This window comes from Poecilia reticulata, linkage group LG22, assembly GCF_000633615.1.
Source record: "Poecilia reticulata strain Guanapo linkage group LG22, Guppy_female_1.0+MT, whole genome shotgun sequence".
Classification (NCBI taxonomy): domain Eukaryota; kingdom Metazoa; phylum Chordata; class Actinopteri; order Cyprinodontiformes; family Poeciliidae; genus Poecilia; species Poecilia reticulata.
This window is the reverse complement of record NC_024352.1, coordinates 344540-363176: the sequence shown is the minus strand read 5'-3', so window position 1 is coordinate 363176 and position 18637 is coordinate 344540. Positions and strand designations below refer to the sequence as shown.

The window sequence follows — 18637 nt, the reverse complement described above, 5'->3', positions numbered from 1 at the left end:
CATGTCCATAACTCTTCAACACGCTGTCAGCTCCTGGTCAGCAAGACGCATTTAGTTCAGTGTCCATGAGATGATATTCAGAAAGGATTTTTTTTTTTATTGATTGAGTTTAGTTGCCTCTGCAATGCACTCTTTGCGTAAAAACTTTAACGTCTGCCCATGTGCACCAGTCAAGGGTGTGAATTATAACCTGTCAAAATGAAGGGCAGGTTTCAAATATGAAAAATATTCTGTTAACGTGACCCCTGGTCATAATACATAACATTCTGCTCACCTTTGTCACATGTAACATTGCTTTAATACAGCAGAACTGAATTTTTGTCTGTTTTTGATGAGGAGCATTGTCTGTGTTTTTGCAGGTCTAACGACTGAGGGAGTTTACCGTGTCTGTGGAAACAAGACAGACCAAGATAACCTTCAGAAACAGTTTGATCAAGGTAAGCTTTGATCTGTCTGGAGATATGCTCACAGCGAAACCTACTTCAGACACATTTAGTAACTAAAAACATTTAATAGACTGAAAGTAATTCTAGTTTCTAGTTTACGCTAGGCCTAAATGAAAAATGTATCACAATATAAGCATTTCAAATCACAGTTCCATCTCCAGCTGTTCTACTAATTTCTCAATTTTTTTATTTTTATTTTAAGCAATTATGAAACATGGTGATAAAACCTGAAATTGCTGCTGTGCAGGTAGCTAACCAAAGAGTGAGTGAGTTAGTTGATGGCACCAACTTTGCTCAGCTGGCTGTGAGAAGTTGAACTTCCTCTGTGCTGCTGTGCGGCTGGGGAACCACACAGAGACAATAGCAGATGATACCTTCATTCTGACTCTCTGTTTGTGATTCGTTAGGAAGTTCTTAATCCAGCAACAGGTAGAAGAGGGGATTCCCAGGTCTGCCAGTTTATGCACTAATCTGTCAGGAAGGATGGTGTTAAATGCTGAGCTGAAATCGATGAGGAGGACGTGTCCCTAGCTATCTCAGTGCTCCAGGTGGGACAGGACAGTGGCAACAGCATGTTCAGTTGGCCTGTTAGCTCTGTAAGCAAACTGGTGTGTGTCGAAGGTGCAAGGAATGAATGAACGAATATGACTCTGAACCAGTCTTTCAATTCATTTCATCACCAATGGGGTCAGAGCCACTGGTTGGTAGTCGTTCAGGCAGGTGATGGGGGATTTTTTTAGGAATGGGAACAATGATGGAGGATTTCAGGCAGGATGGGAGGGGTCCACCTCCCTTGGTAGCCATGTCAGTCCGCCTTGCTTTTGGGACATCTTGATTTATTTAATTATTTAGTTGTAGCATGCTGGGGTTCAAATTATTGTTACAGTATTTTCGTTTATGTTTATGTGATATTTTGTCAGAAGGCAAAGATATAGGAAGTGCGGAAGCCCATCAAATAGAGATAGGAAATGTAGAAAGTTGGACACTCTGAGGTAAAAATAAAAAAGCAACTTTCTGTCCAGGGAGAGCACAGCTGACTCCATGGACGGGTAATGCCCCCGGTGCGTCTCAGTGCCTGCCCATGCCACTGGGCCTGGTGATGGTGTGTTCACTGATTGGATATCAAGCTAATTTAGGTCAGCAGTTGATTTCTTAGTGCATTGCTCGATAATGTCTCACATCTGTAACACTTGATGTATGAGATCAGAGATTATTTATCATAAACAGTTATTGAATACAGAAACCCAAACAGCTGACATATCATGCAACTGAGAGTCCGGTGGATATCTGAGATGATATGTGGAAATGTTTATTATTATATTATTATGTTTATTCAGTGAAAAATGTTAACTATGAAAAAACATAACTCACCTCCAAATCATAGTGCAGCAAATAGAGCGGCTGCTCCCGTAGCCTTTTATCCACCGCCTTTTCTTTTTGTTACGTCTTTTATCGCTTAAAATGACTCCACAAACTATCACTATTGCTTCTACATCGTCATCTGTGTTTGGTTATTCTAAATTCCCGCTATGTTGGGGGTTTTACTGGATTATCCTCTGGAATCGGGATGTTCGTGACTGGAAYCGGGTCGTGTTGCTCCTGCCTTGGACACACGAACCGATCGAACCTGTTGGAGTTTTATCAGCTCTGTGGTCACAGAGGTTTGGAGAATCGGCCGACAATTCTTAAATCTTTCCATCTAAACCAGACTTAAGACTCACAAGCTCTACTCCTCTCTTCTCGACCACTGCCCAAAGGCTCTCTGACTCTGGTCGCTATGGTAATGTTTACATATCTCTTCAAAATAAGATACAGATGCGCCACAAAAACAAACATTTTACTTTCATGAAAATTTTAACTCACGATAATGACTAACGGAGCCCTGAGCTTGTTTCTCTGCAACAAGACGGTCAGATCTGGGAGTGATGGGAGACAATGACACCCGAGGTGTTGCTTATATCCACAGCCTGCTTGGTCTCTACGTGGCGAAGCAGCTTGAAGCTTCATTGCCTCATTATCAGCCGGTCGCCGCATGTTACGCAGAGCGGCTTGTAATGTGGGCCTCACCTACCGGTCCGGGATAAATCCATTCTCCTGTCTCTTCTCTGGACCTTTTCCCCTTTGCAAAGAAACTTTCCARAGACATCTGATCTGTTTCTTACTCATTTTGCTGCTTGTGGGCTCAGTGTTGGCGCGCAAGTAACAGAGAGAATCCGGTTAAAGGATTTTCAAAATAAAAGATCCTCCAGACTCAAATAATACATAAAACGGAAATATTTAATTATTTCTTGCACGGCCCGGTGCCAATTGGTCAACGGACCGGGGGTTGGGGACCACTGCTCTAGGGGACATGGGGAAAAACAGTTTCCAAAATTCCATGATTTGTTGTTGTTGATGAGGAATAAGCACAGTTGCAGAGTTTGTAAAACAAATTAACTAGAAATGTACTTTATCCAGTAATTTGTCATATATTTTACATTAGAAGGGGATTTTCCAGAAAGCCTACACTCTCGTCTTTTCAGGAAGTCTAATCTTCATGCCCTGCTATCAGCCAGATTCCCTTCTCTTATATTAGCAATGAAAAATTATAAATACACACAATGTGTTGGAAAACTGTGTTTTTTGACGTACTTTTTTTGTCAGGCTTGAGTGACAAAAAGGCGTAAATCCCGGGAGATTCGGGGGGTTCCGGACCCCCCCAATCTTGGAAAAGTCTTGAATGCCCCCCAAAGAAGTCATGAAAGAAACCCTTGTATTTATACAATATACTTTATTTTATATTAAAAATATACCCAATCTTGGAAAATTCTAGACTTTTCCAAGATTGGGGGGGTGGGGTGTCGGGACACCTCCTACCCCCCTAATCTTGGAAAAGTCTAGAATTGTTCCCCTCAAAGAAATCATGAAAGATACCCTTGTATTTTAACAATATCAATATAAGAAAGGCAATAGAAACAAAGAATGAAGTAAATCTGCCATTCATCTAAGAAAAAAATAAGAATTAATAGGAGGAGTTAATTCTTATTCTGTAGGAGGAGCAACAGCAGCACTGCTGAACTACACAGGCTCCGTTAGAGCCGCTGATTTGAGGAGCTAACTGTTGTTGTGGCTCTGCAGCACTAACAAAAAACCCTTGGTAAGTAAATACTTAAAGCAAAAGACAGTTAACACTTTTTATTTACTTTCACTGCTTAATAGGAAGAAACACACTGACAAAAAACAGTTTGTTATTTCATTACTTTGGCTGAATCATGATAAACTGCTTTGTTATGCCTTGGAAGTCAAAACAAGCAAAACTGCTACATTGCTTTCATAGACTTAGCTCCTTTTTCTGTCGAAGGGAGACAATATTTCAGTTATATTTAGCTCTCTAACTCTTACTTTAATGAGAGTTTGAAATGGGAGGCAGCGGCTGAGTGTTACCACTAGCCGACAGTTCTGTATGGGAGCCGAGACCAGAGGGGCTGTTGCAGCTGGTAGTAAAACAAGATAAAATATGCCTTTATTTCTTACCATCTTCAACAAAGAGCCTTTAAAACCACAAAATAAAATCTGAATATTTTCTAGAAAACTCTGGTGCTGACCTTTAAGTTTAAGTTATGATACGTCCCAGAAATTCTATATATTTATAGGTTCTCAGCCATCCAGGACATGAAAAACCCCATCAAAAATAAAAGTTTAAAGCAACTTAAGTTATAATTTAAATAACACGTGATTTGTATTGAGAACCACTGCAATAAATCAATATTTATGAGGAATATCATTAAGTGGAGTTACTTATTACAATTTGTTTTTATTTAGAGCCTTAAGTTTTTGTAAAGGTGTAGCAGAGATTAGATGAACCAAACTCATATCTAAGCAACATTTGAATCTTAGTGTGACTTCTATGGGTCTCAACAGGTTTACTGAGAAAAACACTTTGGTTATTCATTGCTACTTACTAGTCATTTTTGATGGTGCAGCTTGAACACACACACACACACACACACACACCCACACACACACACACGCACACACACACACACACACAAAATATTAACCACATTTTACAATAACTTTGCCGACCCCCCAAATTTGCTCTTAAAAAAATTCCCTGTTTGTGGTATGTTTATGGTCCCCCCCAATAATGAGATGGGATTTACGCCCTTGCATTGAGGATGCTACATTTGAGAAACAGAAACGGTTACAAACACGGCTTGTGGATCAGGAGGGATGTTCAAGGAGGGAGAATGTTTGACTATCAAAACATGTAAATTACGCAGAACTTGTCCTGATTTATGTGTTGCTTCAGAGGTTGAAACTCATCAAGGAAGATCAAAATAGATCTCAAGATGCCATAAACAGATCTCAAAGCAAAGATTAATCCCTGAAAGCCGAGATAAATGTTGAAGAGCCAGGGAATTTAAAATAAAATGTTTAAAAAGATTGACTGGGTATGTTATTTCACATCTCCCTCGGGTTGTATGATATTTCAAATAGATATCCACAGAAACAATAGCGAAATATTTTTAAACACTGTTTTTGTAACATGTTATAGCTTATTTTTTAGTTCATTTACAGAAGACATGGGTACCGCAGATCTATGTAGCAGTGTCATTTCTTCCTTATTGTTGATATTTTTTCTAGTAATTTAACTAAAGATTTTTACTCTTTCCATCAAGTGATCCTAATACTCAACCATAAGAGACAATGTTGAAAAAACAATTGTCTTGTCTTGTCTTGTTTTACATCAGAAATGGGTTTAAAGTCTTCACTCACAAGATGACAGGTAGGATTATCGGACTTTCGGCTGTCGTCATAGTTTAGTGGTTAAAATGGCTCTCTCTGAGCTCAGCGACTGCTGGTACAAATTTATTTAGCACTGTCTTCTGATTCACTTTTTAGACCAATTTATTGTCTAAAAATAATATTCACTTGCTGCCAATGTTTTGGAGGTCATATTTTTTAACAGGCTTTGCCAGACAAACTTTAATTGTAAGAATATCGTCAGATTAACAAGTTGCACAGCTTTGCGTCTGCAGCCCAGAGATGTCTTAAGGTGCAAACAAAATAATGTGGCTTTCATTAAATGAGCGATTAATTAGTTTGCATGTCAGAACTGTTTACATTTATTGATAAATTTGCAGAACTTGTCAGTCAATATAAGACTGAGAAGACGTAAAATAATAATCAGTACTCCAACAATGCTGGGCGATAGTACAAATTCTGACTGTTTAGTACATTTTCTTGAAGTGTGGTATATGCTAGTGACCTTTCAATATATTCTTCAATATTCCTTCATATACAAAAAATTATTATGTTTTGAAGAGCTCTTAGAGAAAGTAGAGACATTTTCATATCCGTTTATTTACGTTTGTCACGTTTTGATCAGGAAATGACACAGTTACCTAATTTTTTACAAACATCTGCGTTGAGGACCCTGTTTGACTGTCACTGGTTAATCCAGGTTTTAATGGGGCTCGTTTTGTTTTTAAGTTTATTTCACTTTGTCAACAGCCTGTAAACTGTTCCCCAGTACGAGAACACATGGACAAATACTGTAGATATGGCTCATAGTCTATCTGATAGTATAATGTAGGAACTTGTTATAATTTTGACTTCTCAATTTGGATATCACAACCAACTAGTGTGTTGAGCAACTCACACTACAGGTACTTGGGAGCTAATTCCTATGTTTTTTTGATCAGTGCTGGTTACGAAAAGCAGAAACTAGCCACTTAGGTTTACATTGCGATGTTCTATCAGATATGCTGTCAGAACAGCATACATGCAGGGAATACGCATGCCTGCGCATGCGCATTAAGAAGTCCAACCTTCAGAGGAGTTGTCAGTTCAGCATACGCAACAAGTTATGAGGAGCAGAGGAAAAAAGCGTCCACCTTCATCGAGAGCAAGAGAGAAAAGCTACTCATTGATCTGGTTATGCTCAAAAGCGGTGTTTTCGAAGAACACTGAATGCTGCTCTGTAGAAACTTGGTTTGAAACATAATTTCCACATGTGACATTAACATGTATGCGTCATATGAGATTTATAGTAAAGTTTTGCAAACGATTTTGTGGCACAAGTAGCATTTTTCAGCAGGCATCGACACAGCCACCTACAATTTAGAGATAGGAATAGTAGAACATCTGCGGTGTGCATGGGTTTCAACCAGTTACCACCAGTTAATCCATAACACCAGAGCGATGACGGAATTTATAGATGTAACCTGGTTATTTTGTTATAATTACACAAAATGTCTTTTTTTTTGTTATTTGTATTGTTCCTTATCTGACTGAAACAACTCTGTCATTGTTTTAACCATGTTACTTTATGATCAGAAGCCCCTCCTTTTCATTTCTTCTTCTGTGGTATTGTCTTTAAATTGTTTGCGCCCCTTAGACCCTCTCCTTTTGTCATGTTGTCCTGCGGAGAGGTGTGTGCTGTTTATTTTTCATCTAAATACATTCAGTTTATTTATAGATCTATTAAGTACATTTTTGTTATGTACTTTTGTTTTGTGTAGGACTTGGAGCGGCACCCTATAACACGGTTGTTTTCTGTTTGTTGTTCTCTTCAGGTATGTTGCATAAAAAAGGTTTATTTTGCTTATTTGAAAGTTGAGTCATGGTCCCCTGCCGCCTTTTGTCATGTTGTCCTGCGGGAGAGGACTTGGAGCAGGCAACCTATAACATGGTTGTTTTCTATATGTTGTTCTCGTCAGAATAAATCGAGAAACCATCCTTTTAAACCATCCTTTTAAAGCCATTTTTCCCTTCCAGATCTAGAACTCATCGGGCTCTAGATCTGTGTCCTGGATTCACCATCGAGATCTATAGTGGCAACATTTATGAGCTTCAGAGTGAAAGAAGAGATTACAAAGAAGGCATAGCAGAAGAAGGGATTCATGTAGGACGGGAAGAAAGTTTTTCTTGATCATGACTATGCCCCAGAGGTGCTGTAGAAACAAAAGGAATAGCGGAAGCGAAAAGAGTTCTGTGGGGGAAGAACATACGGTTCCAGATGAAATTCCCGGCGAGCCTGCGTGATTCTACGAGGGAGATGCTCAGATCTACAACACGGCTGAGGAAGCGACCAAAGATATGGTGGAGTGAAGGCTGCAGGTAGTGGTGACCAGACCAGCGGAGAACAGCTTGAAGAAGATTAGACGCCTAACTTGGAAGAGCATCGAGCCCAAGAAAGGACAGACACCCAGAGATACAGTAAAAGGATAGGATACAGAAAGGACTGCAATGTTTTAAGAGAAGTCAATGTAAGATTTAAGGACCACTGCCTTTTAAAAGAGGTATTTAAGATTTTTTTTTGTTTTTTTGAATGGGTCTATTCAAGCTTGAGGGGAGAGACAAGGGGTTTAGTGAATTATCACTTGGGTCAAGTTAACAGAATTTTTTCCGGAGGGAATTTTTTCACTTGGGTCAGGGAATCCTCCCCTTTTTTGTGAACTTTAGAGCAGTGGAGTAAATATGAACAAAGCTGACTGTAACAGGCCCACTCCCTCTGGCAGGGAGAGGAAACCTTTATGGCTCAAAAAGGGTCAAAATGGAGACCCCACTCTTGGAAGTTCTTTTGTTAGTCACAAGTTCATCAGTGAACTTTCTAAAATTGTTCAGTTGTGTGTTCATTATTACTTTGTTTATCTGTAGTCTAAAGGTCCTCTGAGGTATAAACGAGGTGGAAAATAAGGAGTTACATGGTGTAAATGACAACGCAGAAAAAGGTATTAAAGTTGGCCTCTTTTAATGTGAATGAGATGCTCAACCCAGTTAACAGATCTAAAGTATTAGAAAAATTGAGAAGGGTGGGAGTGGAACTGCTACAGGCAGAGGCTGCGCTAGACTTTTTTGTTCTCTGTCATTTTGACCAGCAGCATTTTAAAAAATCGGTCATGTACTAGTTTTACCTGTCAAATTATAATCGTATTAACATAGGCTATTCAGCCACATTGTTATGTGGTTTAGTTAATAGTCAGCTAAATGCCATCGCACATAAAGCAGGTGAACACAGCTAACTTTATCTTGTCGGTAGTGACGCAAGCCACTGGCTGTGACCCCAATAACTTATAGATTAAATGACTTAAATTACATACAACCTGCTGCAGTCTGAACGCACAGCCTCACAAATACCTCCTAGTCGCATCTGCATAGAACTCTGCGCTAGTTCATTGGTCAGTTGGATTTGTCTGATCCAAACCGATCAATTGAACATTTTTCTTCCTGTGCGGTCCGGATTTGCGCTTTTACGAGGATTTTTTATTTTTTATTTTTGCGTGGTTTCGCTTCCCCGAAACGGACAGATCCAACACATTCTCACTCGCAACTCGTCACATATTGATGCTTGGGCAGGTACCGTCGGCGTCGCATGTTGACGCCGACGGTACCCCCTTTGCGTCAATATGTGACAAGAAGGGTTCTTTCATTGAATGCTGTACCGCTCCCTAAGCGTCCGATACTGGCGACCTGGGAACGAATAAGATGACGAGTGGAAGGAGTGGCAGCTGGAGAGATGCTTCTGGGTCTTTTCTTCTGAAAAGACTGAGAGGATGGGACAACAGGAGGAGAAACGGGAACCAGATCAAGCACTATCACAGTATCTTCCTGGTTCTCTGGTATCATCATTGGATGCTCCTCAGTAAGCATCCCAGGCTGTCCTGACCTTTGGTCTCTGTCTGTTCAAAGATCAGGTTCTCAGCTCTTTACTTCTCTTCATCTGGCTTGTAACAGCAATAAATAACATAGACAGGAGGAAAGAAATGTGCCTGCACTGATGCAAGTTCATTTTTAATTCAAGTAAATGACCTAGCTGCAATCTGTGTATTCAGACAGGGTTCATAAACAAAACTTTAATATCATCACAGCCTAGGGGCACTGATGTTTTTAGCAACCTTCCAATCTTGCAAAGTGGCAACAACAAGCATGACTATAAATACTGTTATGTGACTCTATCATGGCTAATTAAACGTCTTAAGAACAGGTACAGTGTACAGGTACAATTAGCCTCCAAGAGGCTAATTTAGCTAGCTTCCACCGTATATTTTCCGGCAAAAAAAGTGTTACAAACGTGTCTTCAACCATTCGCATCACAGTCCTACTGCCATTAAGTGCTAAAACTGCCATCAATAACTTTATAACGTAACACTTTGGAGTTATTTTTGGTTTTAGAGTACAAAAACATTTTGACAGGTGCAGGTTTTTACTCCCCGGAGTGTAAGTGTCGCATAGGATGACGTCAGGTTATTCTTCTTCTTGGGTTTTTGTGGGATCCATCCTTATTTTTATTATTTCAATAAAAAAATATTAAACGTTTACAGAAGTTTGCATGCAATCACAAAAGAAAATACATCTTAATTTTTTTTTTTTTTTTGGTGTAAATCATTGATATCATACTCAAAAATAGTTGGTAAATTAAAAAAAAAAGGATTTTAAATCAAGTTACAACCACTACAAAAACCCTCTGGTTTTATATTTTACTGAGTTATTTTTAAGTACCGAATTAAAGTCCTTTGACCGATACGTCTGACATGTATTTGTAGTATATATTCTTAATCAGTGTTGAAGTACTCGAGATCGATCTCGGTCTCGAGACCATTTTTTGATGGTCTCGGTCTCGGACTCGACCGCATTTGGTCTCGGTCTCGGGCGCTGAGGACTCGGCATTTTATTTCAAGACCGGTTGAGACCGCAAATGTGATAATATCACTAAACGTAGAGCATACTGTCCAGTTTATTTGTTAACATCTTTGTTTTCAGTGGATGCAAAAACGCACCGATAAAAATCCAACCAATAACGTGACTTGCCAATTACTGTTTATGTTTCTCCCCCCTCCTCCCCACCTTTCACTCGCACGCTGCGCAGTGGTTTCCTCTCAGCGGCAGAAGTTTTGTCTAATAGTCAGTAATAGAATAACGCTGCATAAATCACAAGAAATCCGATGGCCAAAGAAAGTTGAGCTCCATTGACGTAATGTTAGCAAAGCTAGCTGTACAGAGACACATAAGCATTGTGATGAAAAAAAGTTGTCACTCACTGCCTGAATTATTGTGCGGAGAGATGTTGACTGACTTGTTGCACATATGAGACAACGCTGTGTCCAAAAGTCTGCAATGTAGTGATGAGACATTTCGGAGCAGAACGATTCTTCTGCACGGGTCTTTACTTATTAGATAGGACTGGAGTGTCACTGAGAGCCTATCAGAATAGCATACGCTGTCAGGATAGCATACATCAGAGGTTCCCAAACTGTGGGTCACGCCCCCTAGAGGGGCGCACGAGAAGAGAAACAAACAATAAAAAAAAAAAAACATGAACGCTGCATGCGCTGGGTTTTTACTTTAGAATGGCCAAGTCTCTGTTATTCCTCTGTCAATTTGATACAGTAGGGGCTTCCACACTAACCATATCTGTGTCCTCTGTCACTTTTATCAGCAGTTAAAACTGTTTAATCCGTTGTTAACATGTGGTAATCTGTTTTTCCGTGCCGCTTTTAAACGCAACATGAGCGCCAAGGCGCTGGGTTTACACCTGTGCGGCAGTGAAGGAGACCTGCTGCTGCTGKGCGGAGCTGCACAGGTGTGTTAGAATCATGGCAGCAAAACGCAAAGAACTTTTCATAGTTTTCCCCCCAAACTAATACACTGTTTAGTGAAGCTGCTTGATGCAGGTAAAGTTAGCTAAAAGATGACTAGCTATAGAAATAGTTTGGAAACCACTGATGTAAGGGAAATGACGTGAAAGAAGCACAAAGTTTCCAACCTAATAATAAAGAAACATTGATCTAAAAACATTTGTACTTAACGCAAATATTCTATGAAAACATAAAAAACTGCTAAAAAACTGCATTTATATTGTATCTTTGTTTAAAAACATTAATAGGTTCTTGATCAATTTAGCCAGCATTATTAAGGAGTAACGAGATCAAGTTTTCAAGAGAGATGGAAAAAAAGAAAAGAGAATCCCAAAGCCCTGCAGGAAAAACTGTTTGGTTTGATGAAACCAAATATGACCCCCCCTTCCCCCCCTCAAAAACACATCGTTCAACCACAGAGCTATTTGTAGTGGGGGGGGGGAGTAGAAAATGTTTGGAAACCACTGGGGAAGCGCAGGACCAAAAGTTTGGGAACTACTGGCATACAAGTATCTACTTCTTGCTTGTTGCTCCTTGCTCAGTGTTCATAGTTGAGCGTCAGGGTTTTGCCTCAATTGCTATGTGTAATGATGCAGACAGTGGTGGTTTCTGACATGAGCAACATGGGTAAACACCCAGGGCGTTATCTTTTTAGGGATGGCACAAGATTTATTAAGTATTTAATATCTATGTGTTCTTATGGGAATATGGATCTTTCAGATCAATTTGAGAAGTAATTTTGACATATTTTACATTTTAATGTGTCATGTAGGGACGCTGGTCTTGGTCTTGACTTGGTCTCGGACCCTAAAAGTCTTGGTTTTGTCTTGGTCTCGGGTTAGGTGGTCTTGAACACAACACTGTTCTTAATATCCTGTTCAAACTAGCACATAAATTGTAAATAAAGGTTTAAAAAAAATAGAATAGACTCGTCATCTTATTCGTTCCCAGGTCGCCAGTATCGGACGCTTAGGGAGCGAAACAGCATTCAATGAAAGAACCCTTCTCTCACATGTTGACGCCGACGGTACCTGCCCAAGCGTCAATATGTGACGAGTTGCGAGTGAGAATGTGTTAACAGATCTTACTCTGCCACGCTCCTCCTGAGTGCAGCTCTTCTTCTGGACTCGGTAGGGTATCGTCTTCCAGCTCCATTTATTAAAACCGCAGGGTGAGTTAAGTTTAATTCTTCGCAGCGGCAGAGCCGCGTCCGCATTAATTGTGCCGCGCACTGCGCGTGTTGTGGTCTAATTAACTTCTGCACCTTTATTTATTTCCTCGAGATAAACTGCCGGCTCCTCTGTTTAGACTATAAATGGATTAATACAACATTGTATTCTCTTTAGTTTTATCTGGTCTGTAATGGAGACTGGAATTAGTGGCGCCATTTCAACCATAGGTTTGAAATGCACTTCTGAACCAGATGGGCTCCAAAGCTTCATGTCCATAACTCTTCAACACGCTGTCAGCTCCTGGTCAGCAAGACGCATTTAGTTCAGTGTCCATGAGATGATATTCAGAAAGGATTTTTTTTATTAATTAATTTTAGTTGCCTCTGTGATTAACTTTTTGCGTAAAGTCTATAATGTCTGCCCATGTGCACCAGTCAAGGGTGTGAATTATAACCTGTCAAATGACCAATGGGCTTCAATAACCAGTCAAATATGGAAATGGATCTGCCCTCCCTCTGGAATAGATTAAATATGTATTAAAGGGCAAACAGGATCTGTTTGAGTTCATCTGGAATCCCTTCATTAAGTATGTCAAAGATCTGAACATCCCGGAAGACGGAGGACATACACTGTTGAATTTAATATCTCAATATAAAGATGATATTTGGAATATGTGATGGGCTGCATTAGAACCAGGATGGTGAGAGGCATTTTGTTGATTCCTGTTTGTATTTTATTTTGGCCTGAACAGTACCACTTCTACTGCTGCCATACTTTGCAGAATGTTCAAGCTATTTGTCTAAACTGCAAAAATTCCTATAAAGATATTTTGGAAAAAAAAAGAGATAAATTTACCATATTTATCACCTCACTATTAGCCGCACCCAGAAAGTTTTTTTTTTTTTTAAAGCCCATAACAAACRTACATATTTTAGCCCCTGGTATCTCCGCCGCTCAYGGTTTTCCACAAGGACGCAGCAGAGGGCCTTAATCTCCTATTAATCTATTAAGGACGCAGCCCTGCGTCTCCAATGCCGAACCATGAATTCGTTCACGCCGAGTTTACGTGCAGCAGCTACTAAAAAGCTGCATCATATGAACTGCTTTGTGTTGTTTCCATGATGAGGGGATTTGTGTTTGAAAACATTTTTCCGTCATGCCTCCTGCTAGCATGGCTTGTTCAAAATGAAAATCAGCACTTTCTTCTTTGATTTCCAATGTTGACTTCCAATGATTCACTTCCTGCTAAAGAGCCCCCTGGTGGTTGATGAAAAATCCACAGAAAAGCTGCACCGGACTATAAACCGCATGGTTCAAAGTGTAAGGAAAAAAGTAGCGGCTTCTAGTCCGAAACATACGGTAATTGAGTTGGAACCTCAACTCAATTAGTTAAGTGGCTTATTTCAGCAAATGAATCGAAGGTGGGGAAGAAAATATTTCTAAATTGTACACAGGATTGGAAAATTTGAAGAAAAAGCAATACAACATGCATAAAAGTAAGATGGGAAAAAGAGGCTAACTGTGGACTGTCACAGGAGAGCTGGGAGGAGATATGTGGGTAACAATGGAAAACATATTTTTCCCTTTCGTGGAGAGAGTTTGGCTGGGAGAATATTGTAAGATATTTCATTACACCAGCACAAAGAAAATACCAAGATACAAGATGTTGGCGGCAATGTGGAAAAGACAGAACGGGTCACTTCCATGTGTTTTGGGATTGTACCCAGCTGGTACCCTATTGGCAGGATTTAAAGAATTGTATGGATATGGTGCAGAGGGTGATTATTTCATTTACATTTGACTGTATGTGCACGGGAAGAGGGATGGAAAGATTAACAAGAGCAGCTGATAAATATATGTATTGGATTATGTTAGTAGCAAGCAAAAAAGCCATTACTAAGAAATGGCTGAAGGCAGAAGCTCCTAAAGGGGAAGATTGGGTTGATGTAATGCATAATATTTATATTATGGAAAGGCTGAGTTTTTCTATCTGATTAGAATTTGGAAAATTTAAGAATTATTTTGAAAATTGGCRGGGTTTTATTTCACCATGAAGATCAGACTTTGTTGAATAATACTGTCGGTTTGGGTACCCTTATAGAGCTACAGACTGTAAATAGTTTGCTTACAGTTCATTTTCAGTGAGAAGAGATTTCAAATTGGGATGACCTGGAAGAGAACAACAGACAAGAAAACTGGATTTTGAATTTTTATTTTCTTTTTTCTTTTTAAGTGTATGGGTAGATTGGGTAATATACAGAATAGCAAAGTTGTTTTGTCCAATGCAGGTACAGAATGTACATGCAGCTTCTCTTGGTAGTATAGAATATTTAGAAAAAAAAGTTTAGATGAACACTTGTATGGAAAATAATTTTCAATAAAATTTGCAAATTACAAAAAAAAAACATAGAGGCAGAGGCACTGAGAATCTGTTCAGTCATTATTAGACCAAGGGTAGTTAGACTAATTTAAATCTAAATTGTTACATTTAGCTAAATATATTGTTGAGTGGGACAAGCAGGCTTCCTAACACACAGATAAAGAAAAATAGGCTCAATACTCGTCCTCTTCATCTCTGCACGTGCCTGTGGCCAATCACATGTGAGGATATGGGATCATACTATTATGAAAACAGAGAGGGGGACAGACATGACAGACAGCTGAGTCCATCCTCTCAGTCAATAGACAGAGGGGATGCCATCCAGCATCTGGCTGAAGATTAAAGATATTATGCAACAATATATTATTTATTTTTGTCTATTAAAAGTTTGATTTAAATATACAAAAGTAAGAATGTCTGCTTTTATCAGGTACACCTTGCTAGTACCAGGTTGAACCATATATTGTCTTCAGAACTGCTTTAATCCTTCGTGACATAGATTCATCCTCAGAGAGTCTGGTCCATATTGACATGATAGCACCACGCAGATGCTGCAGATTTGATGGCTGCACATCCATGATGCGAATTTCCCATTCCCTATTGGATTGAGATCTGGTGACTGTGGAGGCCACTCGAGTACAGTGAACTTATTGTTGTGTTCAAGAAACCAGTCTGAGATGATTCGTGCTTTAYGACATGGCTTGTTATCCTTCTGGAAGTATCCATCAGAGGATAGGTACACTGCGGTCATAAAGGGATGGACATGGTCAGCAACAATAATCAGGTAACTGTGACATTGACATGATGCTCAATTGGTACTAATGGGACCAAACTGTGCCAGGAAAATATTGCCCACACCATTGCACCGCCACCACCAACCTGAACTGCAGGATGGATCCATGCCTTCATGTTGTTGACGCCAAATTCTGACCCTACCATCTGAATGTCGCAGCAGAAATAGAGACTCATCAGTTCAGGCAACGTTTTTCCAATCTTCTATTGTCCAATTTTGGTGAGCCCTTCCTTTCCCCATTTATTATGATTGCCTTGAATGTCTGGATTACACCTCCTTAAGTCGATAGATACAGTGAAGCCTTTTCTGGACAAGGCACTTCTCCATGTTGTGTTTCAAAGAATAAACCTTCTCTGCTGCTGTGTCATGTTTCCCTGTAGATCACAGCATTGATTTTGGAGAGATGGACCTGGCAGTGAATGCTGTTGCTGGAGCGCTGAAGGCTTTCTTTGCTGACCTGCCTGACCCTCTGATCCCCTACAGCCTGCACCCAGAGCTGGTGGAAGCTGCAAGTAAGAACCACCAGTAATCCATTAACAGACATTTGAAGTAGCCAAAACATAATTAAGGAGTTAGCYAACGGATCGTCAAGAATGTCACTGAATGCACTTGCATGTATTCCCCAAGACAAAAATTGCAAAAACAAAACGCGATAATTCATTTCAAAACATGCAGTACAGTTATATCCTCAAGAAGGCAGCTAAAAGCTAGCACACACTACTAACAGAAGCAGAAGACTCAATGCTACTATCAAATCAATGCCCAATGTAGAAACAGGAGCTTCAAAAATGATCATGGAGATGCTGGTCTTTGTTTCTGTCCGTTTAATAAGTAAAACAAAGAAAAAAAATATCAGCTGAACAGACACTGCAGTGGACCGATCAGAGAAACAAACAACAAATAAAATAACAACAACAACAAAAAAAAAAAAAAACAGGAAAAAAAACTGCTTAGACAACTATTGTTTAAAACAAAACATCTCACATTTCAATTTCATGTTTCAAATAAAACTCTGTTAGTTAAAAAAATGTATTTCAGTAAATTCTAAAGATAATTATCTGATATTCCCAAGTGAGTCTTGTAATCTGTATTAACTAATTATTCATTTATTTCCTGTTGCTGGTTTTAAATCGAAATATTTCACAACAGCCAGGACCTCATGATCAACACAAAATTTGTTTAAAGTAACTTTGTTGTCTTTTTAGCGTCATTTGGAGCTAATTGCTTTGCTGTATTCATYGTTTCCATAGAGAGAGGAAACTGATGCCTCAATCTAACAGACTTTTGGGAATCCCTCTTGATACTGGAAGAGGTTGCTCAATCAGTGGTCAGTATGTGCTCAACAAACAGGCTTTCCTGACTTATGTGTGTAAATTCCCAAGAAAAATAAAATTTAACCAGACATTTTGAAGAGGCTGTGATGCTGGGGGAGGATGTAAGAAATTGTGTGCATTAGAACTGAAAATTTTGAATTTTTTACTTTGCCTTGGCAAAACTGAACTTGGACTACAAAATTGCTGCAAGGAAAAAAAGTGTTGGATTTACAAAACTGAATAGCCATGACCTCGTTTAGCAAATCCACAGCAAATACGGTGACGTCATAGACAAGAAAAACATTAAAGTGAAAAATTAAGAAACTGAAAAATATAACCCAAAATGGGTATAAAGAAATCTACACAGAACTGGGAGAGAATAATTCAATTTTTTGCACTCCTAGACACTCAAAGTACAAAAATGCATATAAAAGGATTCATGATTAGTTGTAACAATAGACTTAATCTGTGTCCGGTCCGGTAACTGCTGTTTATGGTTCGGTCTTCGTCTGATGTCTGTCATGGTTTTACATTCAGTACCGGTATTCTAGCTCCATTAGCATTTAAAAGAGCTCCCAGCACTGCTTCTCCGATGTTTTTTCCAGTGTCTGTGGTTCTGTGTCCAGTCCGGTAACAGTTGCTTAGGGTCTGGTYTTGTTCTGGACGTAAACGAGGCAGCAGTAGTGTTGCTGGTACTACTGCCGCAGAACTCCTTTAGCATACCAAAGACCTTCCAGTGATGTCTGTTTCTTGAGACATTTTTGACTCAAGCCGRGTGTTTTGTCATAGGATAAAAACTGTCCACATGACATTTGTTTTTAGCTTGTGAAGGTAACGCTCACCTGTTCAAGCCTTTGTTAGTTTTGCTTGTACAAATGACTTCTGGAGGAAAATGTTGAGAACACAAATGTAGAACTTGTGTTCGGCTCTCTCCCACTGCGCTCTTCCTTTTTTCATGTGGGAAGTGATCCAGATTCTCCTCACTTTTTTTATTAGAGCCAACAGTGTTGTAGTGTGACATTTCAACTAATCCTGGATCCATTTAAGAGCTAAAAAAGTGGATTGTGCATGCATGATATGTCCGCTTTATTTTTCTAACTAGAAAAATAGTTATAAAAAAAATAAATATCTAAAACTATATACATTAAAATATGCTTTAAAATATGTAGCATTTTTCTGGGACACTTATTTTAGTTTTATTTGTGAGATGCAGATGCATCAAAATATTAATTAAATAAACGCCATAAATATTTCACTCTTTAATGAATAAAAAATATTTGATATTTATACACACACACACACACACACACACACACACACACACACACACACACACACACACACAAGCTGTTTGTAAAATGTCAGTTTCCCTGTGTGTGTGTGTGCGTGTGTGTGTGTGTGTGTGCGTGTGTGTGTGCGTGTGTGTGCGTGTGTGTGTTTGTTAGAACTCATGGACTATATTGAGCGGCTAGAGGTGTTGCGAGAGATTGTGAAGAAGTTTCCTCCCATCAACTACCAGATCTTCAAATACATAATCACACATCTGAACAGGTAAGAAAAGCTTCACACAGTGAGAAACACACAAAGAAATCAAGAGATGCAAACAATAACATGCTCTTAAGAAGCAAGCTTAGATTAAAGACTACTAATTAGACTAAGTTTGATTTTTATGCATCTACATTTCATAGAGATCCTCTGTAGGAAACTTTAGCACTAGGTGTGAATCTAAACAAGTCAATTGGTCTATGTCTTGTATCTTAATCACATCATCTGTGATTACATCAGCAGAATCAGCATAAACATCCTCTGAACCTGTCCCAGAGGTGTCCTGGTTGTAACTGAACATCAATGCTTGATTTTTATTAGCAGAAAGCCAGTAAGCTGCTGCTGAAGGTTCAACTTTGGTCTTTT

At 39.3% G+C, this 18637-nt stretch overlaps 1 protein-coding gene across 4 annotated transcripts in view; it reads left to right on the top strand.

Annotated features, from left to right (window-relative positions):
• Window positions 1–18637, top strand: part of arhgap5 (Rho GTPase activating protein 5) — a 68590-nt gene that overhangs the window by 45108 nt on the left and 4845 nt on the right. For all 4 annotated transcript variants that reach the window (XM_008398617.2, XM_008398618.2, XM_008398619.2 and 1 more), the window contains 3 exons: window positions 360–437; window positions 15794–15925; window positions 18172–18277. In XM_008398617.2, coding sequence (XP_008396839.1) covers window positions 360–437; window positions 15794–15925; window positions 18172–18277 — 316 coding nt within the window. The remainder of the gene's footprint in view (window positions 1–359; window positions 438–15793; window positions 15926–18171; window positions 18278–18637) is intronic.